The 19,284-nt window shown below is 38.5% G+C and overlaps 1 protein-coding gene across 1 annotated transcript in view; it reads left to right on the top strand.

The window, feature by feature from the left end:
* GRXCR1 (glutaredoxin and cysteine rich domain containing 1) overlaps positions 1-13,509 on the top strand; it is a 111,662-nt gene extending 98,153 nt beyond the window's left edge. The window contains exons 3-4 of the mRNA XM_014857104.3: positions 2,226-2,291; positions 13,207-13,509. Of these exons, the coding sequence (XP_014712590.3) occupies positions 2,226-2,291; positions 13,207-13,386 (246 nt within the window). The 3' untranslated portion in view covers positions 13,387-13,509. The remainder of the gene's footprint in view (positions 1-2,225; positions 2,292-13,206) is intronic.
* Positions 13,510-19,284: the final 5,775 nt, after the last annotated feature.

The raw sequence follows: 19,284 nt of genomic DNA, 5'->3' as shown, positions 1-19,284 counted from the left end.
GCTGTCGGGTTCAACAAGGACAGGGTCAGGTAGAGGGTGGGGATGTGGGTCCCTGTGGGGAAACAAGGACTTTTGGTACTGTTTCTGCTCAGCAGGTGGCACAGGGACCAGAGAACCCGTTCCAGGAACTGATCTGAAGCCCAGCCAGGTAGAGCTGTGGGTGGAGGCCACGTTGAGCGGCCACAGTTGAGAGAGGGACAGAGGTGCTCAGCTCTCAGGTCTCTGTTACAAAGCAAAATTTTTCCCACCTTAAGCACTTAGTGCACCCCCTGAGCTCTACACACCCAGGTGTCTTGAAGAGCAGAGGCTCCCATGTCTTTAGGTACATTGATGATGGGAGCAAAGCCTGCATTTTTCCCAAAACGTGGAGTCTCTTTTGGTAGTACTGATGGTGCTGGAATTATTTGGCCAAGGCAGAGCAAATTTCATGTATTTAAGGGTAATTCGGCCTATGCGTTGAATTCTAAACAACTGTCTATGACACGCTGACTGCCAAGATAAGACATGATCTGGGACAGAGATTTGTGATGGTGTCTCTGGTACATTCATTTTGTCTGGAGTCATTACAGTGTGTTTTCTTTCCCTGAAGAAAAATGGGTCATATATTCTCCTTGCTGCTTTAGCTCATGTACCAAATTCCCTAGAGGCTTTTCCCATTTTGTCTTAGTTAACTCTGAAAAGAAATAGACTGTAGCAAAAGTAAAACATCACCAGTTATTACCATGTTTTAGATTTCAGTGTCTCACTTTAGGTGCGTCATGTCTGTATTCCTAGCAAAACCACCTACAAATGAAAGACTAAAACCTACATAGATCCTCTGTGGCTCTGTGCATTCATTCATAGTGCGTTTAAATATATCAAGTCGACGTTTCTTGATGAGGGTTATACAAGATACACTGAAGTAAATGACACTCAGAACTGAAGGTTCCTGTACCTCACCACAGGGATTACCTCCCCTGTCTTAGACACCTCACCTAATCTTCAAGGTCAAGATCAAATGCTATCAACTTCAGAAAGCCTTCTCTAGCCTCAGGAAGCAGATCTTTCCCCGCTGCTGTCATTCCTGAGCTTACTCTTCTTTGGCATCACTCATTGACACTTATTTTCCATTCTACCTTGTGGGTTACTTTGATGTGTGTTTACATAGAAATATATTGTAACCTCCTTAAGAACTAGGATTTTTTTGTTTTTTACATGAGTCCTTGTGTTTTCCACCCTGCCTAGCACAAATAGAAATCCAAAAAGTATTTTTTATGTGATGATATTTCTCCCTGTCTTGTTGACTAATCAGAATGGATTCAACACCTGTGTGCTGGCAACTGTTATTCTGTGCCAGGAATATGATGTGAGCAAGGCAGACGTGGTCTCTGCCTTGGATTAGAAACAGTTACTCCAAGTTTTCCTTCTTCCTCGTCTATGGCTATACCTTGGGAAGTAGACTGGAAGAAAGTAAGAGGCTGGAAAAGAAAGGAAAATGAGGTACTTTGAAGAAACGTGATGAATTTGTTGAAAAGCACATACATTGTCCCCATTCTCATTTCCACAGTAAAGATAGAGAAATTAAAACATTGACTCTGGAGTAAGTCCTGTCCTGGTGTTCAAATTCCCACCCTGCTTCCTCTCTGGGTGACCTTGGGATTGTTATTTAATCTCACTGAGGGTCAGTTTCTGCTATTAATAGAGTCTACCACATCCAGTTAGATGACGTTGGATGCCTAGCCCACAATATGTGTTTAATTAGTGTTGGTGGCTATTTTTATTATTATTATTATTATCAGCTGCTGTTATCTTTACAGGCGTGAGGCTAAGGAGGGCCATGTCCAGGACTTCTTAGAATAGGGCAGAGACAGCCCAGGCTGGGAATTTGCTCAAAGTTGTCCTTTCCCGGATGGTAGAGCTGTTTTCAGGCTCCCTGAACAACTCTAAAGGATGTGCTGGAACCTTCCATATCTGGACTTAATCTGACAGCTGTGGGCTTCCCGGCACTCACCTCCAGCTGGCAGTCTTTCCCTTGTCTGCAGTAAACCTTATCTCATGAGAGACTATGTGAAAGGAGAGAGAAATGTCTTCTCCTCTTTGGCCTCTGGGCTGCAAGTTTGCTTGGATCTGAAGGGAAGAATTGTGTTCAGTATTTTGTGGGTTAAGCTTTCCTGGCTAGAACTTTGTTTTCTCAAATACTAACAAAACGGATTTTTCTTTCCCCCCTACCCTCTTCTTGTTAATAGGGTGCTGAGAAAATTTTGTCAATGAATGAATCAGGAGAACTGCAAGACCTTTTAACCAAAATTGAGGTAATTGTGCTTTTAGCACCTTACTTTTAGTAATCAAAATGTTAAACACATTCTGATTGTAATTGAGTTTTCCTAATTGAATTTCCCTCCCCAACCACCGTGTTCTTACAAATATGTAACAGGATACATGTGGCAGTTTTAATTTGATGTCACCTGCCTTTAGGTTTGCTCCAGCTAGAGTGACTATAGTGTTAGCTTCTAACAACCTCATGCTATTAGGTGAGAATTCCAATCAGCTTTGCTAGATCCTAATTGTCCATAATAGAGATGTTGATGAGGGGTTTCTAGCGAGGCAATTGTCTTTTAAGCACATTTAAATATTTCGTTTAAATTATTTTATTTTTCCCATGGACCAGCTCATCATTTCTGAAGGTTCCAGAAAAAGTTATCTCTGCAAAAGCGCACATTTTAATTTTGTTCCAATACTTACAATTACAACATGAGAGAAAAACTTATTCAAATATATAATGTATCAAATCAGTTTGCAACCAGGAATCCCTTAATAGTCTTTGCTAAACTATTGTATCAGCCTGTTTCTATCTATGTTAAGGAAGCTAAAATATTTTATGGTCCAACTGGTACACTTTGAGGGTGGAAAGGGGGCATTAATAATTGTTCTGGGACAGCAAACATGAACCAGGACTTTCCCAGGTGAACTAGTGAACATGCTCACCCAGGATCTGTATGTCTCTACCTGCTCTTCTTGGTCTGGTCTCCTTGGCTGATCTCGTTTCTGATTCTGTACCGTTCTTTCCACTTCACTTGAAAGAAAGAACTATTTGTGGTTTCTTACTACCATTCCTTTGTGCAAGCTGTTCAGTCTGCCCAGAATGCTATTGTTTAATTCCTCATTTCCTTCCAGCATCTTCTAGGCCCATCTGCAGTATCACTTCTTCCTAAAATTATTCTGATTTCTCTCACCTTTGAATTCCTATAATCCTCTTTTTGTTGGGTGCTTATTGAAATTTTCCTCATATTACTTTTCTGTGGGTATTTGCCTCTTGTCCCAAATGAGCTATATGCCTCTTGGTTTTAGGAATCATGTTTTATTTATATTGCGATCTTGCCCAGAAGGACAAATACAATGAGGGTGTGTATTTGATAGTCTAAAACTCCTTACAGCTCAAAATCTATGTGGATGGGTTTCTTTCTTTCCTTTTGCTCCTATATTTTACTCCAATCCCGTGAAACCATTAATTTGGGTTAATGTCTATCTTTTTATTTAAGTGATTGAACTTAGTTAATGTGTATTATTATTTTCTGTGCACATTTTTAATTTTTGTAGTGTTATGTAATATATCTAATTTTGTTTCTGATTATTTTCTCTAGGCACTATATTTTTAAGAAACGCCTCATTGCTATGTGAACATTGAATCCCTTTCTTCTAACTGCTGCATACTTCTCCATGGCAGTACCGCTCAAAAGAACTTTCTTTGATGATGGAAATGTTTTATATCTATACTATCTAAAATAGTAGACACTGGCTGCATGTAGCTATTGAGCACTTAAAATGTGGCTAGTGTGACTGAGGAACTGGATTTTTAATTTTATTTAATTTTACTTGACTTAAATTTAAAGTCAAATAGCCACATGTGGCTAGTGGCCCCTGTTTTGGACAGTCAGCTGTATGGAGCCCAGCCACTATTTTTTATCTACCCCCTTTTCCACTGATGGACACCCAGATGGCCTCTAACTCCCTCCTCAGACAAACAGTGCTGCAAGGAACAACCTTGAACATGTTCCCTTATGGCTTTCTCTGTGAGGGAAAATTGCCGGATCCTAGCTTGTGCATATACTTAGTTTTCCAGGAGGTGCCAGATGGCTCTCCGGCTCACCATTCAACGCTCCCTCCTGTAGAGAAGGAGGTTTCGTATGTTTCCACATTCCTGACAATATTTTACATTGTTCTCTGATTTACAGTTCTCTAATTTTTGCCAGGATAGCAGGTAGAGAGGGATATTGTACTACTGTTTTAATTTACAATTTTCTGATTACCACTGAGTTTGGGCATCTCATTGTATGCCTATTAGATTTTTACATTTTTTCTGTAAATTGTGTGTTCTTATGCCTTGCCCATTAAAAGTCCTGGAATTGTCTCTTTCTCTTTTTTTGGGGGGGGGGGGCGGGTAATTTTTAGAAGATCCTTCTATATTCTAGATATTAAATTTTAGTGGGTTTTAGTCATTGCCAATATTTCCTTCCCTTTTTTTCATCTTCTTTCCTGGTGCCATTCACCCAATAGGAACCCTTTGATATAATCAAAGCCATCATTTTTCCTTATGTTTTGTGCTTTCGAACTTTTTTTTTTTCAAAGATTGGCATCTGAGCTAACATCTGTTGCCACTCTTTTTTTCTTTTTTTCCTTCTTCTTCTTCTCCCCAAAGCCCTCCAGTACATAGTTGTATATTCTAGATGTAGGTCCTTCTGGGTGTGCTATGTGGGACACCCTCTCAGCATGGCCTGATGAGCAGTGCTAGGTCCTCGCCTGGGATCCGAACCGGCAAAATCCTGGGCTGTGAAAGTGGAGCTCGTGAACTTAACCACTCAACCACGGGGCCATCCCTTGCTTTTGAACATTTATTTATGAAGTACCCTATTATCCTACATTTTCTTCCATTAACTTTATAATTTTTCACACCCAGGTCTTTAATTCATACAGAATCCAATTCTGTTTTCTTACATATAGTGGGCTAGTTTTCTAACATCATTTACTAAATAATCTATTATTTCTTTATTGCTTTGTTGTGCCAATTTTATATTATACTAAAATCCCCATATATACTTGGGTCTTTGTCTGACCTCTCTAGTAAGTTCCATTGATCTATCTGTTTCTTGATGTACCAATATCATACTGTTTTCATTTCTGTGGTTAATAGCAACTTTTAGATTCTTATAGGGTGAATCACCCTTGTTGCTCTGTTTAAAGACTGACAATTGACTTAGCTATTCATGGACTTTTATTCTTTTGAGTCTATAATTCTTTAATTCTGCAACTTGACTAACATCACCATGCTATCTTAACATAGCCCTCCCTCTCTCTCAGCTCAAAGAATTTTGGAAAGAAGATTTTGTTCTCTTCATTAAGTCTGTCTCTTTCTACAGATGACATAAATAAGGTGCAAACATTTAAGACTATTCTTAATGTTTAAAACAATGGTATGATACTGGCTTCTAATGTTATAGGAGTTGCAAGTTGCTATAACTCCATTGGACTGCTTTTCCCATATAACAAAGCTAGTAGAGAGTTTGAAGCCACCCAAGAAAGCACTGAACTCTACCTGAGAGGAGACTGGGGTTTAAGGTAAACTAACCCAGGAAAAGAGACTAGTCCTGGAGAAGTTGGAAGAGCCAAGCAAAGTGGGTAAGGGATGCAGGATTCAGATCCAAACCCATCTCATTCTTCTGGTTGGCTTTTGGCAATGGAGCAGGAGTTAAATATTCATAACACAGGAAACACTGGAGTCCTTACCGTGTAGCAAGTAATGTTCTTAGTATCATTTGTATTAAGTCATTAAAATCTTACAACAACTCTGCAAGATGGGTTTTATTATTATCCCCATTTGACAGACAAGGGAACAGAGGCAGAGAGGATGAATTCACTTGCTCAAACCCTTATAGATAGCGTTTGATTCCTAATTCTAATCAGCCTGACTCCAAAGTTCATGATCTTAAACATGAGTCTATACTGCCATCACTCAAATTAAGTGGCATGTAGGTGTCTGGGAAATCTGACCATACATGGCAAGACCCAAGGCTTGGGTGAGAAGTTTCCTGGGAGGTGGGCAGGCTATTAGGTCCAGGGAACAGACTGGGTTTTAACACTGGGCTTTGATTAATCTTGGAAGATAGGCAAATTGGTGATAACTTTAGAGAGACACCAAGCAGATCCCAATAACTTCTAGTTTCTTGTTACTTGGGTGCTACATAGTAGACCATGACTGCTCTGGTCCTCCTAATTCAGGCTCCAATTGTCAGCAGTTATCCCCAGTGAAGATGGGGAAAGAGGCCTGGCAGTTGCGGATGGGCCCTCAGAAATGGAGTCAACAAGTAATTTCAAGTTTTCTGGTCCGAGAATCATATTTTACATCCTGCTCAACTGAAAATTGCTCTGGGAAGCTGAGTAGGCCTGAGTCGTGGATGAAGATTGTCAGTGGCCTCAGACATGAGGAGCTGACCAAAGGCAGCAGAAGCAAGTGAAATATGGCTGGTATGGAGACTTGGGTTCAATAGAGCTAGCTGCCCCAATGGGGATTCTGCTCCTGAGGCAGTGTGCAGGGGAGCCTCCCAATAAGATACGAACTCCATGTGGACACAGATTCTTGTCAATTTTGTTCTCTTCTTTACCTCTAGTGTCTAGAACAGGGATGGTCAAATAATGGGCACTCAAATATTTGTTGAGTGAATAGATGAATGAATCCTTTTTGGTCCAAGGTTTTTTGGAGAAGGCAAAGCAATTAGTTGATGAAAAAGAAAAGAAAAATTATTGTTTTATGTAGGAAAATGCTTGGGTGAAAATGATGAATGAAAACATTTTTTGGTAAAATTTATTTATTTATATATTTATGTATTTATTTATGTTAATAAACAGGCTAAAGATTAGAAGCAAAGAGGTGTCTAAGGATTCCTTCAAAACAATAACCAAGATGAATAACTGATCCTGCTGTGTCCACACAGAGAAAGCAGGGGAGTCCTGAGATGTATTAACAAACACCTGGTTATGGCAGAGACTGGATTAAAGATCCTATACAGTAGAGAAGCTCTAAGTAAGCTATTGCCTTGCAGTGCTTTTTAAAGATGTGAGAAAACATTTTGTTGTCATTTCTAGTAAGATTGCCAACACAGTGTCCATTTTCTATACTTGTTTTCTCGTAAAGCCTGATTCTCCCCTGAGGGCTGGTGACTACTTATTTGTTGTTCATGAAGAACAGAGGTAAGATTCCCAGCTACACTGAGGATGCTGGAAATGGCACAGGCTGCCTGTCCATTGGAGCTATCAGAGCCTGTCCTGACCCTCCCTGGAGAAGCGCCAATCTGGATGACAGCCTCTCTCTGTGGGGGGTGGTCACGGCATGTTCAGAGACTACAACAGCAGGCAACCACCTACTCCTCTGGGAAATCAGGCTGTGTGCTCGGTCGGCCTCTCTCTGAAATCTGAACATGTTTTTAAGTAGGTTTATGGCAGTACATCCCACTGGGCTCAAGAATCAGACTCATAGGTTCAGGCTTATACATTTAGGATTATAAGCTCCAAATTTTCTTTGTGTCTGCATTTTGTTCAGTGGCTTCTTTCCCAACCCTGCAAATTGAGGATGCTAGAAACTTTAATTATCAGGAAAAATCCTGTTTATTATCAGCTTGATCAGACAGAGAGGTGTTTATTAACAGGCACGTAACAAGTATTTGTTGAATTAAATTGTTGAGTATAGTTTAAAACAAAATACATAGAGGCGAACTGTCAGAGATGATTATATGCCAAGTGTGCACTCTGACAGTTTGTTATGTCAATTGAGTCTGCTTCATAGACAATCTGGATGATGAGGTTTATGGTCACAGAGACTCACATAAGTTAATTCCTCTTTGGTAGAATATTTAAGAGACTTTCAAGCTCTTTTGAAATAGGATTAGATGATGTGAAGTTAAAAATAAGAAGTACATTCATTTCCTGATCTTGAAGAAGACACTGAAGACTCTTGATTTTAGCATGCTGTTTCTATATTTTGTTGTTGTTAGTGCCATCGAATCCATTCTGACTCCTAGCGACCTTGTGTACAGCAGAGCGGAACCCTGCCTGGTCTTTTTGCCCCATCCTCTCATCTTCTGGTGCTATATCAGACATTGCTCCACTGCTATTCACAGGGTTTTCATGACCAATCTTTTTGGATGTAGGGGGCCAGGCTTTCTTCCTAGTTTCTATATTAGATAATGGGAAAAACTCTACATTTCTGAAATTTGAGTTTGTGCTCCAAAGGAAATCCATCTGACAATCATTCATGAGCTCCATCCTTGCATCATTGTCCCTTGTCCTTTGTTAGAGACTCAGGACTTCTTGTGTGCTTCAACTGAGATGACTGCAGTATGGAGTGGACCTATTCAAAGACCTTATGGCAGGGCTAAGGGCCACCAGTAAGAGAACAGGGACGTGTCTGCTATATCTCCAATGCCTGGCAAGTGGACAACCAATAAATATTTGTGGAATGAATGAATAAGTGAAAGAGTCTCACCCACTGAGTATCTATTTTTTAAAAGCCCTTCACCAAGAATATGTGAATAGAAAGAGATGAAAGGAGGACGATTTCTCACTCCTTTTTTCTTGAATTCTACCCTAAAGAAATCGGCCTCTACCCAAACCGCTATTCAGAGGAGGAACCTTCTGTAGATTCAGGACTCTGTGTTTTATTCTCAACCAAGTCTTCATGATTTCTGGCTTTGCAGGGTGCCAGGGCCCTGCAGAGCTACCCTGGATTCCTTAATTACTTGAAGGTCAAAGTTTCTGTAGTGAACCTCTTCATTGAAAGTGGAAGTCTGTTTTATTGCCAATAATGACTATTGTTGACTTCAGTTATTCCTTCTTCTTCCAGCCTGGAACACTGCCCAAGTTTGGGGGAATTCCTTCGCTCTTTTTCCATCTTACTTTGAGGGCAAAGCTATCTACTGAGGTGCTGAACTTAGGACATAGGAGCATCTAATATAAGCCAACTGTAGTTCCACTATAACAAAAGTACTCTTTGAAGGAGATAGCTAGGAATGACTGAGTTATTTATTTTTATTAGAAGAACAAGTGGAGTGGACTGTTATGGATGATATAAGAGGAATGGGATTCCTGGAGGTTAATGGAGCACTGGGAGAGTGTTAGGGGTTGACCTTAAGACCACTCCCGCCCCTAGCCTCACTTCTGCTTTAATGGTAGCATTTAGCCTTTTAACTGTTTTAGATTTGGTGATCCCATGTAATATATTATTTGGGAAAAATGCGTGTAAATAAAGGTTGAAAATCACTATTAAAGAAGAAAGACCATGGATTTTGCTCTTGGAGGGAGGTCTCCAATTTCCAATTTTCTAATCCCCCTGTGACCTGAACATTTTTTTGCTCATTAAAAGTCTTGTTTCCTCATTTGTAAAATGAGGCAGTCTCTATCACATCAGATTAGTGTGAGAATTGGGTATAGACTCTATTTGCTCTATAAGCCATCATTTTTCTCCCATGATTTTATGGCCGAAACAGCTAATTTTTCTCGAGAATAGAAGTGGCTTCAGAATCTTTCCAACACTGTTCCAAGAAGTCAGAATTGGCGTGTGAATTGAAACACATTTAGTCTCCCTTTCTTACAGCGGCAAGACCTTGCACCAAAAGGCCAAATACAGGAGAGATGTTTAACTAAAATGACTACAGGAATTACAGAAAATGATTGTGTCATGTGACCACAAACAATTTAGCTTGAGGTAGCAGATAATAAAAATCCCTTCAAATAAGGATTTATTAATGAAATAATGGCTAATAATGACAAACCTTATTGAGTGGCTACTATGTGTCAAGCAATGTTCTATTCATCTTACGTGAATTAACGCGTTGAATACTCTCAACACCTCTGAGTAAAAGACAGATCTCATCAGAGCATGGTCTAGATTCTGAGGACATTGTTTTAGGTGGCCTTGGTCTGTTTGTGATTCCCTTTAAAAAAAAAAAAAAGATTGGCAACAGTTGTTAGCTCAGGTGCCAATCTTTAAAAAAAAGAAAAGAAAAAAGAAAAAATGTCAATGTAGCTTTTAGTATTTATATATTAATCTTATTTTAGGAAATCTGTTTGGACTTGTGGATAAATTATTAAGAAACAGTAGACTCATCAAATAGATTTAACATTTGATATTTTGACCCACTGAAAATAACTTCTGTAAGCCATGTTGGAGGTCTATGAATGTAAAGGAATTTTTAATGTTGTTCAGTTACCGTTTTGAATTCTCCATGCTGAGAGCCTAGTGTCTGGAGTGAGTGACGTAGCTGGTAAACAGGCGTAGGAAGCTGCCTAGCACTCACATTCATTCCAGCTTTGTTATTCTAAGCTTGTCATCACAAATATATCTTATGGGAAAACTGTATGCTATTCAAGAGTTTGGTCATTCACAGGTGTCTTGGGTTCTAGCAGCGGGAGTTGGTATTTAGTGAGTGTGCACTCTTGCGGCTGTACTGGTTATTGAAAATATTGAAACATGTTTGTACTGGTTGTTAAGATACTGAAATAGTTTATCCTGGTTGGTAAACAGCTGCTGCCCCAAGACACATAAGCATCTCTCTTCTCCCCTGTCAGCAACTCCCCTATAAGAGCTACCAGATAAAACATAGGATGCCCCCTTACAGCTAAACCTCAGAGAAATGAATAATTTTTTAGTTTAGGTATGTCCCATGCAATATTTGGGACACGCCAATACAAAAATTTATTTGTGGCCTATCTGAAATTCAAATTACCTGGCCATCTCATATTTTTAATTGCAAAATTTGACAACCCTTCTCCACTTGGAACCGAGACCTATTTACGATCCAGCACTAATGGGTGAAGTCCTGGCCTCAGGGGCCCTGCAGTTCCTTCCTCCAGGACTGGGCTCACCCAGCATCTGTTCTGCCTAGTTGGTGCTCTTGCTGTACAAATTACTAAATATTTTTGATAAAACCTTCTGGCATAGCTCTAGTGAATGTCAAAAGTCTGTCTATCTTATATTCTTTCTAAAATTTGATAAGAACATCATTACTTACTAATTCTCTTATATTTTGCTTTTAAACTACCCTCTTTTCCATCACTGGATTTCTTTTTTACTCAAAGTTTGTTTTTTCTAAAGGCATTTTAATATTATGAAAAATAGCAAGTCTAGTACCTCGTTTTTTGGTCAATTCTTGCACAAATAAATGACAAAAAACTACCTACAAAGTAATTAAATTGCTGCACAAACTCACTCTAACTTTTGGGAAGAGTTTTGAATCTCTACGATCTTGACAGCATTCCTTATTTGTGTCATTCAGATTGGCAACCACTACTTTTCATCAAAGTAATTCTGTGCCACTAAAAATGAGGTATTACATGGATGTTGATAGAATAGCTAAGTCAAACTGTAATTGCAAGTGTGTCTTGCTATATACAGAAAATGCATATCTGAAAAGTGGTCTAGGAATACATAAATTTTAAGATAATCATGTCCTTAATGTTTATTTCCCAAAGTACATTCCATAAGTTATTAATAATGAGAGAATTATAGCTGTTTTGTGGGAAAAGTGTTTCATAGCATGTATACAGGGGAAATGGTGGGTTAAACTCAATTAATCAGGTTCCTTTTTAGTTGGATTTTTTAAGACTTTAATATGTTCAATTGTGAATCTCCTGAGAAAAGCTATGCATATGTGTATGTTAGGTACGTTTATCTGAGTGTGTTTCTGTGTGTGTATCCACATTTCCCAATCTTATTTTAGTAATTATTCTCTTCACAAAGCTGGCTTTTAAACATTGCTGCAAACTCCCATTTTGCAAATCAGAAGCTTGGAATTAAGTCACTTTTCTCTTTGTATTCATTCTGTAAAGGCTCCTAATCTCCTCCCAGCTGATGGATGCCACTAGTGGACTCTGGCAAAGGTTCTATGCTAAAAAAAAAAGCAATCAGAAGTGCATATGAATAATTTTCAATATATTATCCTCAACACACTATGTAGTTATTTTTATTCTACTGTTACTTGAGGTAGAAAGGCTGATAGCTACTGTGAGAAGTTTTATAGACTTGGGTAAATGTCTTGAGATTTCTATTCTTGTTTCCTTAAATATAAAATGAGGATAATGATGCTTGAATTATCTGCTTCACAGAAGGTCTCTGCTTGTGTGAAGGGAGGGATGAGGGAAGATTCTATTCTGTAATGCATTTGAAAGTGCTTTTAAAAAACAAAGTGTTATTCAAACGTGCATTACAACAATGGAGCTTCAGTTGATAGTGGCTCCTCCACACTTCAGCTTTTAGGTTTCTGATTTTCCAGACTCACTATTAGTGATACTATCATATAAATGTGGGGGCCTGGAGTTGGCCACCCCAAGATATGTCTCTTTGACATGAGGATTATTTGGGGCTGGTTACTTTTAATAAACTGCAGACAGGAAGGAGGCTCTGAGGAGTAGAACTTGCTTGCCCTTTGTTAGGAGACATTTACATTGTAAAGGAAATCTCCATCTGTAAAGGTGTCTCCCTCTCTGTACCAGGAAGAAGAGGGGGATGACCTTATCTCTGGAAACTCTTAATGCCAAAGGCAAGGACTTAAATCTGCATTTGTTTACTGTACTTTTGGGGTAATCTCCCATGATCGCCTCCCCCTCTACCCCCAACATCCTCCTTTGTCCTTAGCTGAAGATTATATTTAAGGTGGGATCTTCAGCCATTTTGGCGAGTTGCTCAGCTTGCCTGAGCCTCTCCCATGTATACATGTTATAAAGCTTTGTTTGATTTTCTCCTGCTATTCTGTCTCATGTGAATTTAATTCGTTCTCTGGCCAGAAGAACCCAGAGAGGGTAGAGAAAATGTCTTCCTCCCCTACATAAACAAAGACATATAACTGTTAAGAGATGCTAAAGGGAAAGTTACAGTGTTTTCCCTTAATGTAAGTAACCAGTTCCTGAATTATTTGTTTTGTAAATATGTGTTTTCATATGATGGGTTTCCAGCCTTTCCAAACCAATCTTGTGCTTTCAATAGCCATCAATGGGGCAATGAAGGAAATTTCAGTCAGCTTTTCCCCTGGATCTAACATATGAGTGGGAGGTGATTTCATGTCCATAGCCATATTGTGCCAATATTGTTTTACGACTACCCACAGTTCAGAAGGACAGAAGGGCTGATTGAGTTGTTCACACTAAAATTTCCTCTCCTCTCTTGTCCCCCTCCACCCTCTACAGAGAGTGCAGCATCCACACGAGTGCCCCTCCTGTGGAGGCTTTGGCTTTCTTCCATGCTCCATGTGCCATGGGAGCAAGATGTCAGTGTTTCGAAACTGCTTTACAGACTCTTTCAAAGCCCTGAAGTGTACAGCTTGCAACGAGAATGGTCTTCAGCGCTGTAAGAGTTGTGCTCGTTAGGCAGAGCTTCCACCCAGGGAAAGCTTCATTTTGTTAACCGAAGGCAGTAATTTGGTTTATACTTTTTTTAAAAGAAATGGTCATGTTTATGGATTAATCAATAAACTTTGTTTATTACAATTGCGTTTGTTTTGAATTTTGCTGTGATTATTTTCATTAATTTAGTAAATAAACATCTATTTAACAACTACTATGTGCCAAGCCCCATGCTAGACTGTGGTCTGTATAATTGGAATTTATGGCATATCCAGTACCATTACAAGATAGCCAAATTCTGATTCCCTAAATGTGTTTGACTTTCTGAAGAAAAAACAAAATATATCTAATGATGCCTATTGTAATGTTACCCTATTGTCTAGAATGAGTTGATTCAAATCTCTAGAGGCATGACTTGTTCCTATGTGTGCCTCAGCTGCAGGGAAAGAGCGATCTGTGGATAGTGGGGAAGAATATGATCATATTTATACTTAGGCAGTAGAATTTTTAAAAAAGCTATAGCATAGTCTTGGAGCTGATGATATTGATGATAAATCATTAATGTTATCAGATGGATTTCTTGGTGATGATACAAAAGTTGTCAAAAGAGTTGTCTGGGTTTATTTTTTAAACATCTGTCTTGTGCTATTGCCATTGAAAGTGCTCCCAAAAGGTGCTAGCATTGTCGTCTTGAGCTGGACATGAGAGCACTATGTAGATTGAACACGTACTAGGCAATGTTATCACCTGTGCTTCTGACCAACCAGCTATATATTGGAGGTTCCCAAACCCCCTCTTTTGGACTTGATTAATTTGCTGGAATGGCTCAGAGAATTTAGAGACACATTGTACCTACTAGACCACCAGTTTATTATAAAAGGACATAACTCAGGAAGTCAGATGGGGCAAGGTGTGGGGAAGGGGCAAGGAGCTTCCATGCCCTCTCCGGGCATGCGGCTCTCCCCAAATCACCATGTGTTCAACTCAGAGGCTCTGCAAACCCCATCCTTTTGGGTTCTTGTGGAGGCTTCCTTACATTCACATGATTGATTAAATAATTGGCTATTGATGATTGATTCAACCTCCAATCCCTCTCCCCTTCCCAGAGGTCAGGGAGATGGGACTGAAAGTTTCAACCCTCCAATCACATGGTTGGCAATCAGCCCCTATCCTTAGATGAGTTCCAAAAGTCACCTCATTAACATCACAAGAGACACCTTTATGCTCCCATCACTTGGGAAATTCTAAGGGTTTTAGGAGCTCTGTGCCAGAAAAGAGGATGAAAACCAAATATATATTTCTTATTATAATTCCAATATCACACAAAGGAAAGAAATAGTGGAGAGGCCAAAGAGTTGAGTAGAGATTTCAGCAGCTGCCTGTGTTGCAAAGTCAGAGTTTGGTGTTCAAGTGGTTAATACAATGAACATTTCCTTGAAATCTCAGAAGGGCCCCATCTTTATTGTAAAGCCAAGGAGTAAGGACTATGTTGTAGAGCTAAGGGAAAAGCCAAAGAAAACTTGCCCTTAGAAGGCCTAAAACCAAGCATCCATGGTGTCTTTTAGTATTTGATTGCCTGTTAGGACAAAACACTCAAATAAGCAATAGCAATGAACTTCTTGAATATGAAAATCTACAGCTAACCCAACACTTAATGGTAAAATATTAAGTACTTTCCCCCTAAAATCAGGCTGTGGGCATGAATATTCACTTTTATCACTTCTATTCAGCATTATGATAGAAGTCCTAGACAGTGAAATAAGGCAAGAAAAAAAGTCACAAATATTGGGGGAAAAAAAAGCTCATTATTTATAAACAACGCCATTTTGGTGTAGAAAATCCAAAAGAATCTACAGACTATCGAACCTCAAAGTGAAGTTAAAATTATTGTATTCAAGGTCATTATACAAAAATTAGAAATACAATACACAAGCAACAAAAAATCAGAATATAACATTAAAATAATACAATATAAACTGCTATCAGAAAGCATCGAGTACATGGAATACCTTTTACAAAAGATATATAAGACTTCTACATTTACAACTACAATGTAGATTTGCTGAGAAGTTATAGAAGACCAAGAACATGGAGAAATGAACCATGTTTATGGATTGTAAGACGACATTTTAAAGATGTCTATGGTTTCAATGCAATCTCAATTAAAATCTCACTAGACTTTTTGTAGAATTAGACCTATAATTCTAATTTATATGAAAATGCAATCTAGAGTATCCAAGACAATTTTGAACCAGCAGGGTAAAACAAGGATAGCAAATACACCAAAGGAAAGAATGGAGAATTCAGAAATAGATGCATGCATTGAAGCCAACTAATTTTCAAAAAAGGTGCCAATACAAGGCAATGGGGAGTGGAAATTCTTTTAAACAAATAGTGCTGGAATTACTGGATTCCTATATGGAAAAAATGACCTTGAAAATTACTACTACTACTGCCACTGCTGCTACTGGCATCTAGTGGCTAGAGGCCAGGGCTACAGCTAAACATCCTACAAAACACAGGACAACCCCTCCCCTCAAAAAAATAATCCAGTCCAAAACATCAACAGTCAAGATTGAGAAACTCTGATCTAAATGTTAAAGCTAAACAAGGAGAATATCGTCACAATCTTGGGGTAGGCAAAGATGTTTTGAATAAGTCACAAGACACCGAACTATAAAAAATGATCTTAACTGGACTTAACTAAAATGAAAATCTCCTCATAAAAAGACACTTTAAAAAAAATGAAGAAGGAAGTGACAACAAGGAGAAAATATTCACAGTACAAATATCTGCAGTCTGATATCTGAAGACTTGTATAAGGCCATATAAAGACTCTGAAAAATCAATAATAAAGACCATTTAATAAAGAAGTGGGTAATAGACACTTTACAAAAGGAGACACATAGATGGCCAAAAACAAAGGAAAATACATATCATTAGTCATCAGGGGAATGCAAATTAAAACTGCAATGTGATATTACTACATAATATTTAGAATGGCTAAGATTTAAAAAGACTGAAAATACAAAGTGTTGGGTGTAGGTATGGCACAAATGGAACTTTCACACATAGCTAATGAGAATGTTAAATGGTACAACCACTTAAGAAAACCATTTGATGGTTTCTAATGAAGGAAAACATACGCTAATTGTATGCTCAACAATTTTACTCCAGTTATTTATTCAAGAGAAATAAAAACATATGTCCACATCGTACAAGAGTTTCATGGAAGTTGTGTTCATAATAGTCAAAAAGTGGGATAATCTCAAATGCCCACAGACGGGAGAATTCCTAAGCAAATTGTGGTATATTAATACAGGGGCACACCGCCTACTAATAAAAAGAAACAGCTATAGATGAACATGGATGAATCTCAAAGATGTCATGTAATTATATTAAGCCAGACACAAAGGCTATGTACTATATGATTCCATTTATATGAAGCTATAGAACAGGCTAAAATTAATCTATACAATAGTTGCCTCATAAGCAGCAGGGGCAAGGGGCAAGCGACAGGAGAAGGAAATTAGATATGACCAGAACTAATACAGTGGTCCAAGTTAGGGTTCATTGAGAGTACATTTCCCCTCTGTCAATAAAGGAGAGAAGAATTTCTTGTATCAATAAACAGATTCTCATCACAGCTCCAACATGGTTCTGAGATTCTATTGTGTAGTAGAGCCTATTCAGAAACTTCCTCACTACTCAGGCTCTAGCTATGTTTCTGAAAATCCAACCACAGTCCCAGTGGCCTCCTTGTCTGAGGTACAACCAGGAGGGAGAATGACAATTGTACACGGGATTCTAATTTTCAGGCCGTATCTTGAACTCTGGGCTCGAGGACAAAGCCAACTTTCAATTGTGTTCATGAGGAATTTGTTTTGGTTTCTGTTTCTTATGCGTTGGCATGGAATTAAAGTGTTGTGTTTTCTGCTGATTATTTGTGAGCCACTAAAGAAGAACATTATGGAAGAGTAATGAAATTTAAAAGAAAAATCTCAAGCATCTGGTAGAATTGCAGAAGTTAATGACTGTAATAAGCTCATAATAGGCTGTTTAAACATAAATTTGTGTTAACTTTCTGAGAGAAGTTGGTTTAGACACTTCACATCTATTATCCATTTCCATTTTATAAAATGTAAATGAGAGATCATTATACTTACTATATTTATCCGACATTGTTGTGACGTGAGATTAATTAGAATATATAGGAAAGTACTTAAAAAACCCAAAGCACTATACAGAGGCATAGAAAATTTCATATTTACCATGGAAGTTATGCATCAGCAATGTATCTTTTTATTGACCAGATAAGGAAACAAACTAACATTCAACGGACACCTTCTGTATGCTTGGTTTTCTGGACAGTATCTTGTTTATTTTTTGTAATACTGTGGAGAAACTGTGATTCAGAATGTTAATTAATTTTCCTAAAGTCTTGAAATTTGTTAATTTGTTGTATCTCAAGTGTTCCTGTGAGCTCCCTTCATTTCTGTTATAAAGTGGGAAATGAGTCAAGTGAACAACAAACTCGCTCAAAGAGAAACACATACATATGCAATGGAGCTGGAATGAAAAGAAAGAAAGGTCTCTCCTGTGCGTCTGTGCTCTCACAACTTCATACAGTCCTCTCTGCAACTCGCCATTTATTTCAAAAGCCAGGCAATGCTGGCTGTTGGCGAAGGATACAGAGTAATGCAGTCAGGACTAGGGCTGGTCCATGAATGCGCTTTTAAAAAAGACTAAAGGAGGGATCTTACAAATGATACATACCTAGTAAATATAAATACTTATTTTTTAAACCTTCTTGTCATCCCAAGGGCTTTTGTTAAAAGGTAAATGATTGGTATATCGATTAGAGTTTTGTCTGGTCTTTCATGTACAAGCCTCACATGCAGCAAAGAAGCTAGTCTGGAACTCTTCAAAGTGGAGTGAAGATTTAAAGACGATTTTGGCAAGCATCTGAATGTAATATCCTTTTAGATCTGGGGGATTGTTTCTTGTGATCTTTTGTAGTTTTCTCACCCACAATAATTTGACAGTAATTTGGTTTCTTCAGTACTTTACAAAGTTATTTCTAAGGCATTAAACTTAGTGTTCATAGAATAAATGTCTTCTCTTTGCTCTCGTATTTAACCAGTCTGTATATTATTTAGTTATAACAAACTGTTACACTTAATTAAAATTAATATATTTGTTATACAATTATATATATCATTCTAAACACAACTATAAGGCTAACAGATTTGAGAAGAACCAAAACTGACGAGATATACATTTGTCTGCCAGTAGCAGAAGTATATAGGCAGATTAGAGTGTGTCTCCTGGTTGCAAGGATGCAGCAGGCAGAAGGAATGTATTACAGAGGGAGTGGGGAGCATTTGGCAACCCTGAAAGTATGTGAGGTGCAAGTTGACTAAGGAAGCTTTAGCTAACTTATGTGACCATAATAGAATCCAGGGGCACTGTTGATAATATGCTCAGGGTTATTCATCATCACCTTCCTCACTACCTTTCTGCTCCATCAGCAGCTGGCATTGCTGAGCTACCAGCATTTCTAATGCGTGCTGTGTTTGACCTGCAATGTTTGACCAGAGACTCAATAGCTTTGGAAGGTATGTTCCTCTCTGTAAGGATAAAACACTTCCACACATGTCGCTTTTTGTGTATGGCTTATTTCACTTACCGTAGTAATGTCTGCTGTTATGACCTCACATATATGTGGAATCTAAAAAAGTTGAATACATGGAAGCAGGGAATAGAACCGTGGTTGCTGGTGCAGGGAGGTATGGAAAATAAGGAGATGTTACAAAGGGCACAAAGTTGCAGTTATGTGGGATGAAGAAGCTTTAGAGATCCAATGTACAGCATGACAACAATAGTTAATAACACTGTATTGAATACTGGAAATTTGCTAAG

Source organism: Equus asinus, chromosome 3, assembly GCF_041296235.1.
Source record: "Equus asinus isolate D_3611 breed Donkey chromosome 3, EquAss-T2T_v2, whole genome shotgun sequence".
NCBI classification, from domain to species: Eukaryota; Metazoa; Chordata; class Mammalia; order Perissodactyla; family Equidae; genus Equus; species Equus asinus.
This window is presented reverse-complemented; position numbering and strand designations above follow the sequence as displayed.